Source organism: Benincasa hispida, chromosome 12 (genome assembly GCF_009727055.1).
Source record: "Benincasa hispida cultivar B227 chromosome 12, ASM972705v1, whole genome shotgun sequence".
Taxonomy (NCBI): Eukaryota; Viridiplantae; Streptophyta; class Magnoliopsida; order Cucurbitales; family Cucurbitaceae; genus Benincasa; species Benincasa hispida.
The window spans coordinates 3,459,309-3,472,981 of NC_052360.1; the positions used below are offsets into that span (position 1 = coordinate 3,459,309).

The 13,673-nt window shown below is 31.8% G+C and overlaps 2 protein-coding genes across 2 annotated transcripts; both read left to right on the top strand.

Annotated features, from left to right (window-relative positions):
* The first annotated feature begins 2,801 nt into the window (after positions 1-2,801).
* LOC120093034 (mitochondrial division protein 1-like) lies at positions 2,802-8,558 on the top strand. Its single transcript, XM_039051341.1, has 9 exons — positions 2,802-2,939; positions 3,047-3,161; positions 3,486-4,808; positions 5,014-5,104; positions 5,256-5,413; positions 5,520-5,571; positions 7,104-7,183; positions 7,262-7,355; positions 7,440-8,558. Exons 3-9 carry the CDS (start codon positions 3,633-3,635, stop codon positions 8,015-8,017), a joined length of 2,229 nt encoding a protein of 742 aa, XP_038907269.1. The 5' UTR covers positions 2,802-2,939; positions 3,047-3,161; positions 3,486-3,632; the 3' UTR covers positions 8,018-8,558.
* A 3,717-nt stretch (positions 8,559-12,275) lies between these two features.
* Positions 12,276-13,500, top strand: LOC120067092 (transcription factor MYB8-like). Its single transcript, XM_039018493.1, has 2 exons — positions 12,276-12,639; positions 12,717-13,500. Exons 1-2 carry the CDS (start codon positions 12,504-12,506, stop codon positions 13,367-13,369), a joined length of 789 nt encoding a protein of 262 aa, XP_038874421.1. The 5' UTR covers positions 12,276-12,503; the 3' UTR covers positions 13,370-13,500.
* The last annotated feature ends 173 nt before the right edge of the window (positions 13,501-13,673 follow it).

Sequence of the window (13,673 nt, forward strand, 5' to 3'; positions counted from 1 at the left end):
CAGTTTTTATATATATATATATATATATATATATATCTATCTGTGAGTGTGCAGACTAATTTATATGTAACTCACTAATCTTAAGGGACAACTTGCCTAACCTTACAATATTAGTATTAAGAAAAATCATAATATATTAAATCCTATTAAGAAAAAACTAATTTTAGAATTTTGCTAAAAGTTCAAATGTTTCAAGGAAAATCATAGTAGGGTCTAGACCCGCAGTTTTTTTTTTTTTTTTTTTTACCACCTACTAGGGAAGTTATAAGAAAACAAGCACAATCTTTAAGAATTAAAAATATATATATGAAAAGATTGAGAGATCTTAAATAATAGATTTTTGTTTATTAAAAAAAAAAAAGTATGGCAGGTAAATTTTAAAAATAATTACCAGAACCAAGAAAAAACTTCATAAAATATGATTATTTTGTTGGTTTATCATTTGGTGTTAAATTTAACCTTGGTCTTAAAGTTAGTGTCAAATTTAAGAATTCCCAACTTTCTTAAATATTTTTAAAATGGAATGATCAAACATGTCTAAAGTTAATAATAGGCCTATTACAAAATTTTAGAATATGAATTATAATGGACTAAATAAATGGACAGAACATAATGTATACCAAACTTATAATTTAACATATTTTTCTTCATGTGCTATTAATTATTTATATAAAATCAATCCTTGTTTTATTGTAGAACTCGAACTTAAGAATCTCTCACAATAAGTGGAGAAAATTCAAATGTTACTCTTAAACCTACTATTTTGTCTTAAGAAATATATTTCCTTTGAGAATTTGTTAAAATAAGTATTCTCATACGCTTCAATGATTTATTAAATATATAAGTTTGATCTAAATTTATTTTTGAAAAAAAATATAGTACAAAATTGATAAAATTTAAAAGAAATGATGTTAGGACAATATTTTTGTCTTAATTTGTAATTATTACAAAGTTGTATAACAACCGCTAATTTGGATATTAATCAAATTTAAATTTGTGCAAAATCCAGTAATTGAAATTAATCTATTTGGGAGATTTTTACATTGTATTATTATTATTAATATGATTAAAATCACTAAATGAAAAATTAAATAAAGGATTAAAATTATAATATTTAACTAAGTTTAAGGTACATAAAATTTTGGAGTGAAAAATAATACAAAGTTTCAGAATTTAAAAAAAAAAAGTTTCTAAACTATTCGAAGGGAGAGAATAAGGAAAAAACTTTTCGAAATAGTTTCTAAAGTTGAAAAACATCGATAATAATTTTTAAAGAATTAGTCAATATAAATTCTAAAAATGTTTACCAAAAATTCCTAATAGTCCCTTACTTTTTCCTTTAAAATATATATTTTTTTTCAGAAACATAGAGAATAAAATACCATTTCCTTTTTCGGGTCAGAAATGCTTATCATATTAAACTTTAAAAATATATATATACCATTAAAAGAAATTAGGGAAAAAATGAAATTTTGATACATCATACATATAATTATAATGTGAACAATTATTATATAAATTAAATTTTATATATAAACACTTTTTTCGAAAAATTATATACGCATATTATATTGCAAATATAAGATTCTTTTTTAGAAAATAAATATTCGCCAGCCATTTTTTTAAATCTGTACAAATAGTGAAAATCACTCAATAATTTTCAATAATTGATTTTATTAAATAAATCATTGAATGAGATTTAAGAATCAGGTAGACAAATTATCAATAATACAAACTAAACTCTAAGGCATAAAAAGCTTAGTTGTCAAAATCAATCAAAACGTGATTTAGATTTTGAAAACACTTCTAAAATATATGTAACAAAAACAAATAAATTAACAGGTAGAAACAATGTTTATAAATTTAATTTTAAAAAATAAAAAAAATTAAAATTAAATAGTTATCAAATATGGCGTAAATAGCTAAATCAATCCTAACACCCATTGACTTGTTACATTTTTCTTCATTCACCTTTTTTGACTTGATTCTCAAAATATTTTAAGTTGAGAACACTTCAATATCTAATTTTACCCGCAACAAATCATTTCCACATTTGACCATTTCGAACATAAAGTGGATAAAATCATTTGTTAACATCTTAAAAATTGATGGTTCAATCTTTCACACTAGTGACGGTTGAACTAAATACCATAATTCATCATAGTGTTACCAAATTTATTTTCAAGTCAGAAAAAAAACATTCATTTTTAATATTTCCTTAAAAATATTCAAAAAGCTCTTCACCATACCAACATTTTATTAATATTCCCATCAATATTCTCACAAAAACAGATGTTTGTATATCCATTGCAAAATATTAAACCATTTATGAACATCCAATGTCAATAACAAATTTAAATTTAAAATCTCTACAAGAATCTCCATGATTTATGACCATAAAAGTATGGCTAACATATTCAACATACCCCATGATTTTTCATTAACGGGAAGATATTAATCAACAACATAAGCATGATCGAGTTACCTTCTTTTAATCGTTAACAAATCAGACGATTACAATATCATTATAAATGAATAACATGATCTCTCCTGACAACTTCTTCTGAAGAAAACTAGACACGATTCAAACCATCTATCTATAATCCGAAAGAAAGATAGGAAGTACAAATATTACAGGATATTATTATAAATAAATAATACGATCTCTCTCAATAACTTCTTCGGATGAAAACCGAACACGATTCAAACCATCCCTCCATAATTCGAAAGAAAGACCGGAAATGGAAGGACTATAGTAACATAGTGTAAAGATTATAATTGATATACAAGTAAAGTAAAAAAGGTGGAAATTTTAATTTTGACCAAAAAGAAGGGAGGAAGAAGAAGAAAGAGCGACTTGAAATTCCGTGTACTAAGATTCTCCACAAACAAGCTTCAGCTTCAGCACTCCAATTGTTATCGCAGGCGGTGGCATCGAGGTGCTTTGCTTTTTTACTCGACCCATTTTTTCCTTTTGCTTTTTTAGATTTTCTCTCTCTCAATTTTCCCCCTTCGTTACCTTCCCTTTTCATTTTCCCTCTTCTAGTTAACATCATCGCACAGTATTCTTTGCCTCCGCATCTGGTAACTCCTCTGAAGAAAAGAGTCCAAAGAGAGGAAGAGCCCCAGATGGGTTTGACCCGAGTTTTGGGGTGACCCAGGTGAGAAAATTCGCTTCTCTTCTCGATCAATGATCACCCATTTCAGTTTTGTGGTCTAATTTCTCTTATTCTTCTGAAATTTATCTGCTTTTGATTCTGGGGTTACTGTTTTCTTCTTCGATTTGCTTCTAGTTACTGATTTTTTTGCTTCTGTTTCGCTGGAGAGTCGTGATTGTGTTTACTGTGGTTGTTTTGGGTCTTTTGGGGTTGGTCAATTTTGTGGACTGATTCAATGTTCCTGTTTTGATTATATTGATGGGTTTGTGACCGTGGATCTAACGGTTTTCTTTTTGTTGTTTTTTGAATCTTGAAAACAATTACCAGAGTTGGAGTCTATGTAGAATCTAATTGGGATTGTTGAACGTGTGCGACGGTTCAAACGGGTGGTTTCTGACTTGGTGTTTATTCATCAAGTTTTAGTCAGGATGCCATGAATTTGAATCGAAGAGGAGGGGTTAACAGATAGAAGAGATGATGGATTTGATTTACTGTGAGGAGGAAATTGAAAGATTCTATGACACCCGTGAGGAGATCTCCTCCGTGTCTGATTGGGGATCTGATTGCTCTGAGAACTGCAGCACAAGTTTTGGGGATGACGGGGATGTTCCTGAAAATTTAAGATATGTGGGATGGATAAGAAACCTGGAAAGTGTTTATGAGCGTAGAAACAAGTTCTTCAAATGGATGGGTTTGGATTTGGATCAGAATTTTGACAACAGAGATGAAGAGGAAGGGGAATCGTTTGGGAGGGTTTATCATGATAGAATTCTGGAAGATTATGGAACGGTGTTGAGACTTTCCGGTTCTGAAGGGGAGTTGTCTTCAAGTCTTACCATATCTTCCATGTCAAATGAAGCTCCAGAATCATCAGGAAATGTTGCTGTGGAGGAGAATCATGCTTGTACTATCAGGAATTTGGACAATGGGACTGAGTTTATTGTGGATAGGTTCAGCCAAGATGGAGTGTTGAGCATGTTGCGCGAAGTTGGTTCAAACCGATCCTTCAGTTTTGATGAGTTTGAGAGAAACATTGGCCAGTCTCCCTTGGTTCAGCAACTCTTTCGAAAAAATGTTGAAAAGGCTGGGCCTATAGTTAATGCCAAGAAAGAGGCAAAGAAGGGTTGGCTGAGAAAATTGGGTGCGGTGGCTTGTATTGTTGACAACGGGGAGGGCACAATGAAAAACGGTGTTTTCAATTCATCATCTAAGGCAGGGATACAACAAGTTCGCATTCATCCATATAAAAAGCAATCCAAAGAATTATCATCCCTTTTTGTGGGACAAGAATTTGAAGCACATAAAGGGTCAATTTCTACAATGAAGTTCAGTTTTGATGGAAGATACTTGGCTACTGCTGGTGAAGATGGTGTTGTGCGTGTATGGCAGGTGATTGAAGATGTGAGATTCGATGATTTCGACATTCACAATGTTGATCCTTCCTCTTTGTACTTCTCAATGAATCATTTGTCCAAATTAAACCCCTTGGATGTGTCAAAAGAGACTGTAGGCAAGACGAAATTGAAGAGATCATCAAGCACAGCCTGTGTAATTTTTCCACCAAAGCTATTTAGGATATTGGAGAAACCTCTGCATGAATTCTTGGGACACAGTGGCGAGGTCTTGGATCTATCTTGGTCAAAGAAAGGGGTCAGTATCATGAACCATCCTTTTATTGGCCTATATTTGAACTTATTTCTTCATAATATTTGCTTATGATTGCCATTAATCATGATGTCGCTAATGATACCTGTAATTTGTGTATATCCTATTTGTACGTATATTTTACTCTTGATTCCGAAGTTTACAATAGCCACTAATATTTTTTGAATTATTATTCTTGTGTTATATGCAGCTTTTGCTGTCATCTTCTGTTGATAAGACAGTACGTCTTTGGCAGCTAGGATGTGACACATGCCTAAGAGTTTACTGTCATAATAATTATGGTAGGCTTCTCTGGACATACATATATTTTCGTTTGTTGAATGCTTGATTTCACATTAATATTGATGAATGGGATATTTTTTCTGTTCTTGTTGTCTATATATTTTACCTCAATAGATTGTTTCTTGATGATTTATTTGTCATCTTTTGCAGTAACGTGTGTTAGTTTCAACCCTATAGATGAAAACCATTTCATAAGTGGCTCGATAGACGGTAAAGTTCGGATTTGGGAAGTTCTTGCTTGTCAAGTGGTTGATTATATTGATATCCGTGAGATAGTAAGTGCAGTCTGTTACAGACCAGATGGAAAGGTTTGATATAGTTTTGTCATCTTTATATTCTTTTGTCCGCTTACCCCTCCAACCCCATCCCCAAGTTCTGTAATGTTTCTTACCTTCTTACTTGACCTGTTTGTAGGGGGGAATTGTGGGGTCCATGACTGGAAACTGCCGTTTTTATAATATTATAGGTATGCACGTGCAACATTATGTTAATCCAATTATTATTATTTTTTCTTTATGTTGGGTTATTATTCTTATAATTGAGATAATTCACCATATATGCATAGAATTCCTTGGAAATGCCATGAGCTCTTCCTCTAATTCCAGTGTATTTGTGTAGTGATAATCCCTTCGTAGTTGCAAGACAAATTGAATTAGTGTTTGGACAGGTGTGATCCAGGATTAAGAAATATATGTTTGATATGTGAGTTTGCATTCGTTAATTTTTCCAGCTACATGATCCTTATCTTTGTTCCATTTTCTGGGGTCTTTGGTGTGAGAGGAATAACATAATCTTCTGGGGGTGGGAGAGATCTTATAACATTGTTTGGTTCCTTGTTTACTTCTATGTTTCTCTTTGGGCTTTGGTGACAAGGTCTTTTTCTAATTACTCTCTAGGTTTTATTTTATTGGATTGGACCCTTTTTGTAGATTGTTGTTTGGCTTCCCCTTTTTTGTGGGCTTGTTTTTTTGCTCTTGTATTTTTTTTCCTCTCAAATGGTTGTTCAGTTTGTCATTAAAAAAAAAAAAAAACTAAATATAACCACAAATATTTTAAAAGAAAAAATTATAATCACAAATGTAGGGACATAAACCAGATTTTTAAATTCTATTATCTATTCCTTTGTACTATACAAATCTAGGCCTCTCTTCTTCAGACTCCAAAAAACTACACTTAGTGCAGGTTTGGGGGTGACATTGAAATAGTTAATATCATTTTTGTCATATTCAAAATCATTATGAAACATGTCTTTATGGACTCAAAATTGGTTTAGGATTCGATTTTATAGTTTTAATTTTATTTTTGTACAAGCAAAATTGATTTTGAATTTTTAAAATCATGTGGGTACTTTTGAACATGACAAAAGTGATTTTGATATTTTTAAAATTACTCCCAAACATGCCCTTATTAAACTAGGAGCAGATTACCCTAAAAGAAAAACTATTCCCCAAGTTTGAAGAGTTGTATCTTTCTGCTTCTATCAATCTGATTTACACTCTATTTATCACTTTCCATTATGCTTCTTTTCTAATCGATCAAATGTTGTATTATTTTTCTTGTTTCCGACTTTGATCGGAGGTTCTAAAAATTATTCAATAAAGCGACTACAATATTCTCTTATAGTACATATTCATCTCATCGCTGCTTGATGTTAAAAATGGATTGGGGAGGAAGTCATTGTATCTAATTATTTGATTTGGATAGTTACTGTCCTTCCTAAGACAAATAAGATGAGTGGAGGTAACTCTAGTTGTTAATAATTGGAACGGTAACACTGACTCTTCAGGAACACTTTTACTCTGCAGCGTTGTGTCAAATTATCTGAAGATCAAAACTGCTGAATAACTTGCTTTTAATATGTTGTTTTTTAAGGTTTACGTCATTTGCCATTTGTATGATTGATTAGCTGTTATATTGCTGCTGTAGTGAAGAAAGCAATTAGATGAGAAAATGCTGCAGTTTTTCTCCAGAAATTTATTACATATTTTATGGGTTCAGATAATAGATTGGAGCTGGATGCTCAGATATGCTTAAATGGGAAAAAGAAGTCGCCTGGGAAGAGAATAATTGGTTTTGAGGTATCTATATGGCATCCAAAAGTCTTCCAAACATGTCGATTTTACTCGCCTTTGTATTAATACTATTTTTTCTTACAGTTTTCTCCTAGCGATCCGAGCAAACTAATGGTATGTTCTGTTGATTCGCCGGTTCATATTATTTCCGGGAGTGATGTCATTTGCAAATTCAAGGGTATGCTGATATTTCCTCTTTTGGGTTAATGCCAAAGAAGAAAAATACAGTCATTAAACCTTCTTTCCCTGTTTCTCTTCTTAGGTGTTCGTAGTGGTGGAAACAAGATGTCGGCTTCTTTTACCTCGGACGGAAAGCATATTGTTTCAGCCAGTGAAGAAAACGTCTACGTTTGGAACTACAATTGCAAGGACAAAGCATCTCGGAAAAAGAAAATTTGGTCGTCCGAAAGTTTCTTCTCTCGTAGTGCGACAATAGCCATACCTTGGTCTGGTGTGAAAATCACACCTGAACCACCACTATCCCCAACACGAGTTTGCGATACAGCAGGAAGTATCCCCGAAATGGAGCCGAAGTTTCCTGATGACGATGGTGATAGGGAACACAAGGTTCCATCATCGTCACCAGATTGCTTCTCACTAAGCCGCACTCTTTTTCCCGAGTTGCTGAAAGGAACCGCAACTTGGCCAGAAGAGAAACTCCATGATTCTAGCTCAATAACCCCTTCCCCTTCAATGTGCAAGACTGAGTTCAAGTTTTTGAAGAATGCTTGCCAGAGCATGCTTAGCTCTCCTCACATGTGGGGTCTTGTGATCGTTACTGCTGGATGGGACGGACGAATCAGAACATTTCTCAACTATGGTTTGCCTATTCGGTTATGAGTCAGTTCTCCCGAAATCACTCGGTTTCAGGATTTTGCATTTGCTAGGTTTGTGATTATCCTTAGAAGATGCATTTAGTCATCAACAGCCTGCCAAGTTAAGGGGTTCATGAATTATGAACCACCCTCGATGTAACGTTCCAACCACAATGAGCCATGTTGTTTCTACGATTTAGTTTAAATATCCCTTGCAGGTTGTCGAGGTATCGGGATTAATCTGGAAGGGGATGTCGGTATAATACAGGTTTAATTATCATACATGATTCTTTTATTTGTGAAGATTGGGAGCCTGGTTTCAGGAAATAGAAAGCAAAAAAGAAAAACAAAAAAAGAAAGAAGACAGAAAAGAAACTGTGGGAATGGCTAATCAAAAGAGGCAATGGTCCTTCTGTTTTGAAATTGTGTAATAATTATTATATTACATTATGTGTATAATAGAGGCATCTCTGGTGGGGCTTTTGCTTTGCCTGTCCCTAAATATGGATAATTGTGATTTTGTAATTTCCATTCAATGAGGGAAATTGTCCTTTGATGTTTGAGCAGAATCTTTTATTTTGATTTGTTGTTCTGGTATTGAATGTCTTTGATTAAGACATTGATCTGCTGCTGCTTCTCTCACTTCATTCAATTTCTTTGGAAAACCTCTCTTTCTTCTGTGATAATCTAAGGACTTCATTTTATCAAACAGCTTGCTTTCAAATTGAATGTGCTCATCACGTTTATATATTGGTTGGAATTGTGAAGGATGGAAAATTAACCCCAACAAGGTAATTCATTATAATGGTTTTTCTCTGTTCTTACCCGTCAAGATGGACCTCCGGATTCGAATAAAAGTTTAACTTATTTTCATTGTACATTTAAATTATCGGTTTTTTTAACATTTTTCTTTCAAAGATGAAACTACATGGCGATCTTTGAGATTCAAGAAATTTTTTGACAAATGTGGAAACGAGGCTTGGGTGTAAGATCTAGGAATTTGAAGAAGATTTGAAAAGATTACGAAAGATCAATGAATTATTACATAAATTTGGAAAAAATTACATATTATCTTTGTCTTCGTCCAAGTTGAGATTTTACCGAGAAAGCCAAAAAAATCTATAGTTTGATTATACAATGAAAAGAAGTTAAATTTGTATTTAAATCTCGAGGTGTCGAAAACTTAGAAAAACTATTTCAATAAACTCTAAAAAAAGTGCTAGTTGTGAAAGATGAAAGTTATTTCTATCCCTTATTTAAATTAGACCATTTTTTATAGGATTGTCTTTATAGTTGAAATGGGAGAGTTAAGTGTTCAAACTCTTAAAATTACAATCTAAGATGATGGGTCCTCCCCACTTTGACCAAACCAACTTCAGAACAGTCCAATTTATTTCTTTTCCAACCAACACTCTCCCTAAACTAAATTTATGACATAGGCCTAATTCAAATGGGTTAATCTTATCCATAGTTGACAAAAGCAAATAATTTTGCTTTATTAAACAACATTTCATAGAGAAAATAACAAAATTACTATCAAATCAAATGCTGAAAATAGAAAAGTATATATGAAGGATTGAAAGTGAAAGAGAGTTGGTTTCTTTTTTGAAAGGGTTTGCTCTTTTTGGGAATTGGGAGATGCCTTTAAAAGTGTCATTTTGGCCATTAAATTGAAAGTGTAATGCATGTAGCTGTCAAAGAGTTGTAGGTTTGGGTGGTTGAGCTTTGCCTTTCAACATTACCCTACACAAATAATACACAATCCCCCTTTCCAATTACTTGTTTAAACTTCTTCAAATCATTTTCCCAAAATTTCCAAATCACTTTCCTTTCTTGTCACCATGTGTTATTATTTTGTAGGGTATAGCTTGCTATAACATGATATGCCCTTAAATTTTACCTTGGATGTAAATATTACTCTATATTACTTGGGGGCAAGTTTATTTTTACCGTTTATGGTTAAATTATACGAAATTTTATTGAATTTTGAGGCAGGTCTCAATTATGTATCTGGACTTTGAAGAGTTTCATTTGTATCTCTAACTTTGAAATTCTGTTGTTGAGAATATTTTGAAAGATTTTTTTCTTCTTTTAATTGATGTGATGACTAATGTATAAAAATTAATGATCTTAATGATATTTTTTATGATAAAATAAGTGGCAACAACGATCTCAATCTTCTATGTGGTTGTAAATAATACAATGTACATATTCTAATATTGATACATCAGTTATCATGTCAATTTCTTTTCTTTTCTTTTCTTTTTTTAAGAGAAAAGAGAATTTAGGAATAAATTTCAAAGTTCATTAGTGAAACTGAAACTTTTCAAAATCTAACGTATAATTGAAACCGATCCAGATATCTGATATAATTTAACTCATTTCTAATCTCGTGGTATTTAATTTTACCCTTGATTAAGTGGTAGAAGACTTGTAACAATTTATGAGACATTCTTGTGATTAGACAAATTTATTTTTAATTTGCTTTTTTTTTTATCACTTGTTTTTTTAGCTAGGCTTAAATATTTGAGTTTGGAGTGTTTTTTTTCTCTCCAAATGTATCTAGTCAGGGGGTTAGATTTCATGGATGATTTTTTAATTTATGTCATTTGTTCAAAGTTAATGTTTCAATTTAATAAAGTTGAAAATTTGAGGTAAAATTAATTTTACCTCTCCTAATTTTCCAACTTTAGTTTTTATGTTGCTATTGATGGAAAAAGAACTATAAAAAATGTGCAATTTTTTAAAATAAAAGGATATATTACATTTTCTGAAACAGAAAATATAGCAAAATACAGTCTTAAAGGTGGGACAACATCTATGATTCACTCAATTATGCATTAGGGTATGTCCTTCAACATTATTATTTAACATTTGAGATTTTTTTAATAAAAAAACTCATACCATTACATATTAAATTTTAGGATAATTGTCTCCAATGACAAAATTGATAGAGTAAAATATCACTATCTAGTCGTAAAAAAAGTGATAGACATCTATTAATGTCACTGTCTATAATGATATTTTACTATATTTGTAGATAATAGAGGTGAACATGATAGAACGCAAAACCGAGTTGATAGACCAAGACCGATCGAACTAAAAGCTATTGGTTAGAGATGAGCAAGGGCTCGGTTTGTGTCGATTTGGAAAAAATCCAAACCAACATTTTTTTAAAGAAGAAATTAAAGAATAAAACAACCAAAGCCAACCTACCGACTGGTGGAAAATTTCTCGACGATCGAGGTTGGTTTGAATATTTACTAAACCGATCATTGTCAACTCAGTGGTAGTTTGATCGAGAAACCGACTCCAACCGACAACTACACACGCCTAATAAATAAGTTGATCCATCTTTTTATAGTTGAACACAACCTAATTTTTATCCCTATGCTTAATTTAAGTCAGAAATATTTTTACCGATCAACTATGAAAATATTCCAACTTTAACGTCTAAATAAATTTTTTTTTTTTAAAAAAAAAAAGAAAAGAAACAAAATGTCTAAGCACTTTTTTATAATAGAACAAAATGTCAACTGTAAAAAAATCATCCATTTTTTTTTTCAAAATAAGGCTCATGATTAGTCATGATTTTTAAAAATTAGAACTTGAGCTAGTTGAGAGTATTAATTTTACCATATACCTAAGTCTAAGATTTAATTTGTTAAAATCAAATGCATGTGTTACTTAAAATTGAGGCATTGTTTGGAATGTCATTTAACTTTTAGTTCTTATTTTTTTATAATCATGTGAATCAAATCGATTAAGATTAAGCAGATATATCTTTTTAGCGAATTTACTTTTTAAAACAGTTTTTGCTCTATGATCTAAATTCTAGTCAATGATATTTTAAAGACAACATTTTTATCTAACAACTAAAAAGTATAGAATTACATTACAAAAGTTAAAACTTTTATAAATATATTTAAGTTAAAAACTCATTTTATTTTTGTTAAAATTGCAATATATGTACCTAGTATATAGATAGCATAAATTATAAAATAACAATTGCACAATGTTTAATCCATAACTGCCACTCTTATAAATATTTATGAATACATTATTTTACAGTGTGTTTGAGAGTAATTTTTAAATGGTTAAAATCACTTTTGTTATTTTTAAAATTCATCTAAAACCAATTTTGATGATGAAAATCATATTTTAAAGTATAAAAGTAAATATTGAATTAATTTCGAGTAATTAAAGTCGTGTGTCATAATCATTTTTAACATGACAAAAGCGATAACAATTTCAAAATTACTTTCAAACATATACTCATCATTGAATAACTTTATAAATTGAGATCTAATTACCAAACATATATATAAAAACATTGAAAAGACGAAACACAAATCAATTTCTCACTTCACGTCTCTTGTTTTCAAATTTCTACATTTAGATGAGTAACTAAACGCACTAGAATTTTCCCTCTTTTTTCTTTCTTCTCCGTAGTATATAAGAAAGAGAGTACATTGTGTTAGTGTAGTTCCCCATCTTTGTCTCTCAAGAAAATGGGAAGAACATCATCATGCTGTTCCAAAGGAGGTTTACACAAAGGGCCATGGACTGCTAGAGAAGACGCATTGCTTGTCAACTACATTCAACAAAATGGTGAAGGCCATTGGAGAGCTTTGCCAAAGAAAGCTGGTGAGTTTCTATTCTAATTTAGTTTCAATCTTTTTTCCTAACTTCCTTCTTCAAATCCTTTCTATGAATGAATTTAGGTTTGCTTAGGTGCGGAAAGAGTTGTAGATTGAGATGGATGAACTATCTTAGACCCGACATTAAACGTGGTAACATAACCACCGATGAAGACGACTTGATTATAAAGCTACATTCACTTCTCGGAAACCGTTGGTCGTTGATTGCCGGTAGACTCCCCGGCCGAACCGACAACGAGATAAAAAACTACTGGAACTCCCACCTAAGCAAGAGGGTGGCAATAACCAAAGATAATGCAGGAGAGACAAAGAAGGAAAACATCATCATTGAAAATGGAGAGACATCTAACACTAGAAAACCAATCGGAATTTTGCCGTTTTGCAACGAAGATAACTCGAGCAATGGTATGGCAAGCCGGCTTCCATTGTCGTCGGGAAATCAAGGAGGCGACAACGGTGGAGGCGGAGGTGGGACTGATCAGTTGGCTGTGAATGGAGATGAGGAGATTCAAAAGGTTAAAGGAATGGAAGAATTGGAAGAAAGTGGGGATCTTTTTGGTGGGTGTGAAGGTATGTATAAAGAGTTATCATGGAATTGTTCAGAAAATGGTGAGAGGATTGATGAAATTGAAGATGATTCTTATCAACAGCTACTCAACCTTCATGGAGAAGATTACATTCAGTTAGAGTCCTTCATTGATTACTTCTTAATTTGACTATATTTCATCTCTCTCTCTCTCTCTACTGTATATTTCATTTAATATATATCAGTTTGGCGTTGGTGGATTGATGTTGTGTGATTATTAAATGTAGTACCTTCATTTTGAAAAGTGGCTGAACTTTCTATTACACATTGCAGATTCTGCTTCCATTGATGACACATCAATAGTTGAATTGATGAAGATTTGAATTAATTTAGAAGTGGTTTAGAGATAATATAATTTGAAGACTTGTTTTGGTTTCAAATGAAATGGTTTTGTTCTTTAAAATAATTTTAATAGGCATGAAAATCTTTTAAAG

What these genes read in the sequence shown, in the direction of transcription:
- LOC120093034 (XM_039051341.1), top strand. Translation starts at nt 3,633, where the DNA reads ATGATGGATTTGATTTACTGTGAGGAGGAAATTGAAAGATTCTATGAC. An exon ending in AGAGAATAATTGGTTTTGAG is followed by an intron (nt 7,184 to 7,261) that starts GTATCTATATGG and finishes TTTTTCTTACAG; the next exon opens with TTTTCTCCTAGCGATCCGAG. An exon ending in TGTCATTTGCAAATTCAAGG is followed by an intron (nt 7,356 to 7,439) that starts GTATGCTGATAT and finishes TTCTCTTCTTAG; the next exon opens with GTGTTCGTAGTGGTGGAAAC.
- LOC120067092 (XM_039018493.1), top strand. Translation starts at nt 12,504, where the DNA reads ATGGGAAGAACATCATCATGCTGTTCCAAAGGAGGTTTACACAAAGGG. An exon ending in AGCTTTGCCAAAGAAAGCTG is followed by an intron (nt 12,640 to 12,716) that starts GTGAGTTTCTAT and finishes GAATGAATTTAG; the next exon opens with GTTTGCTTAGGTGCGGAAAG.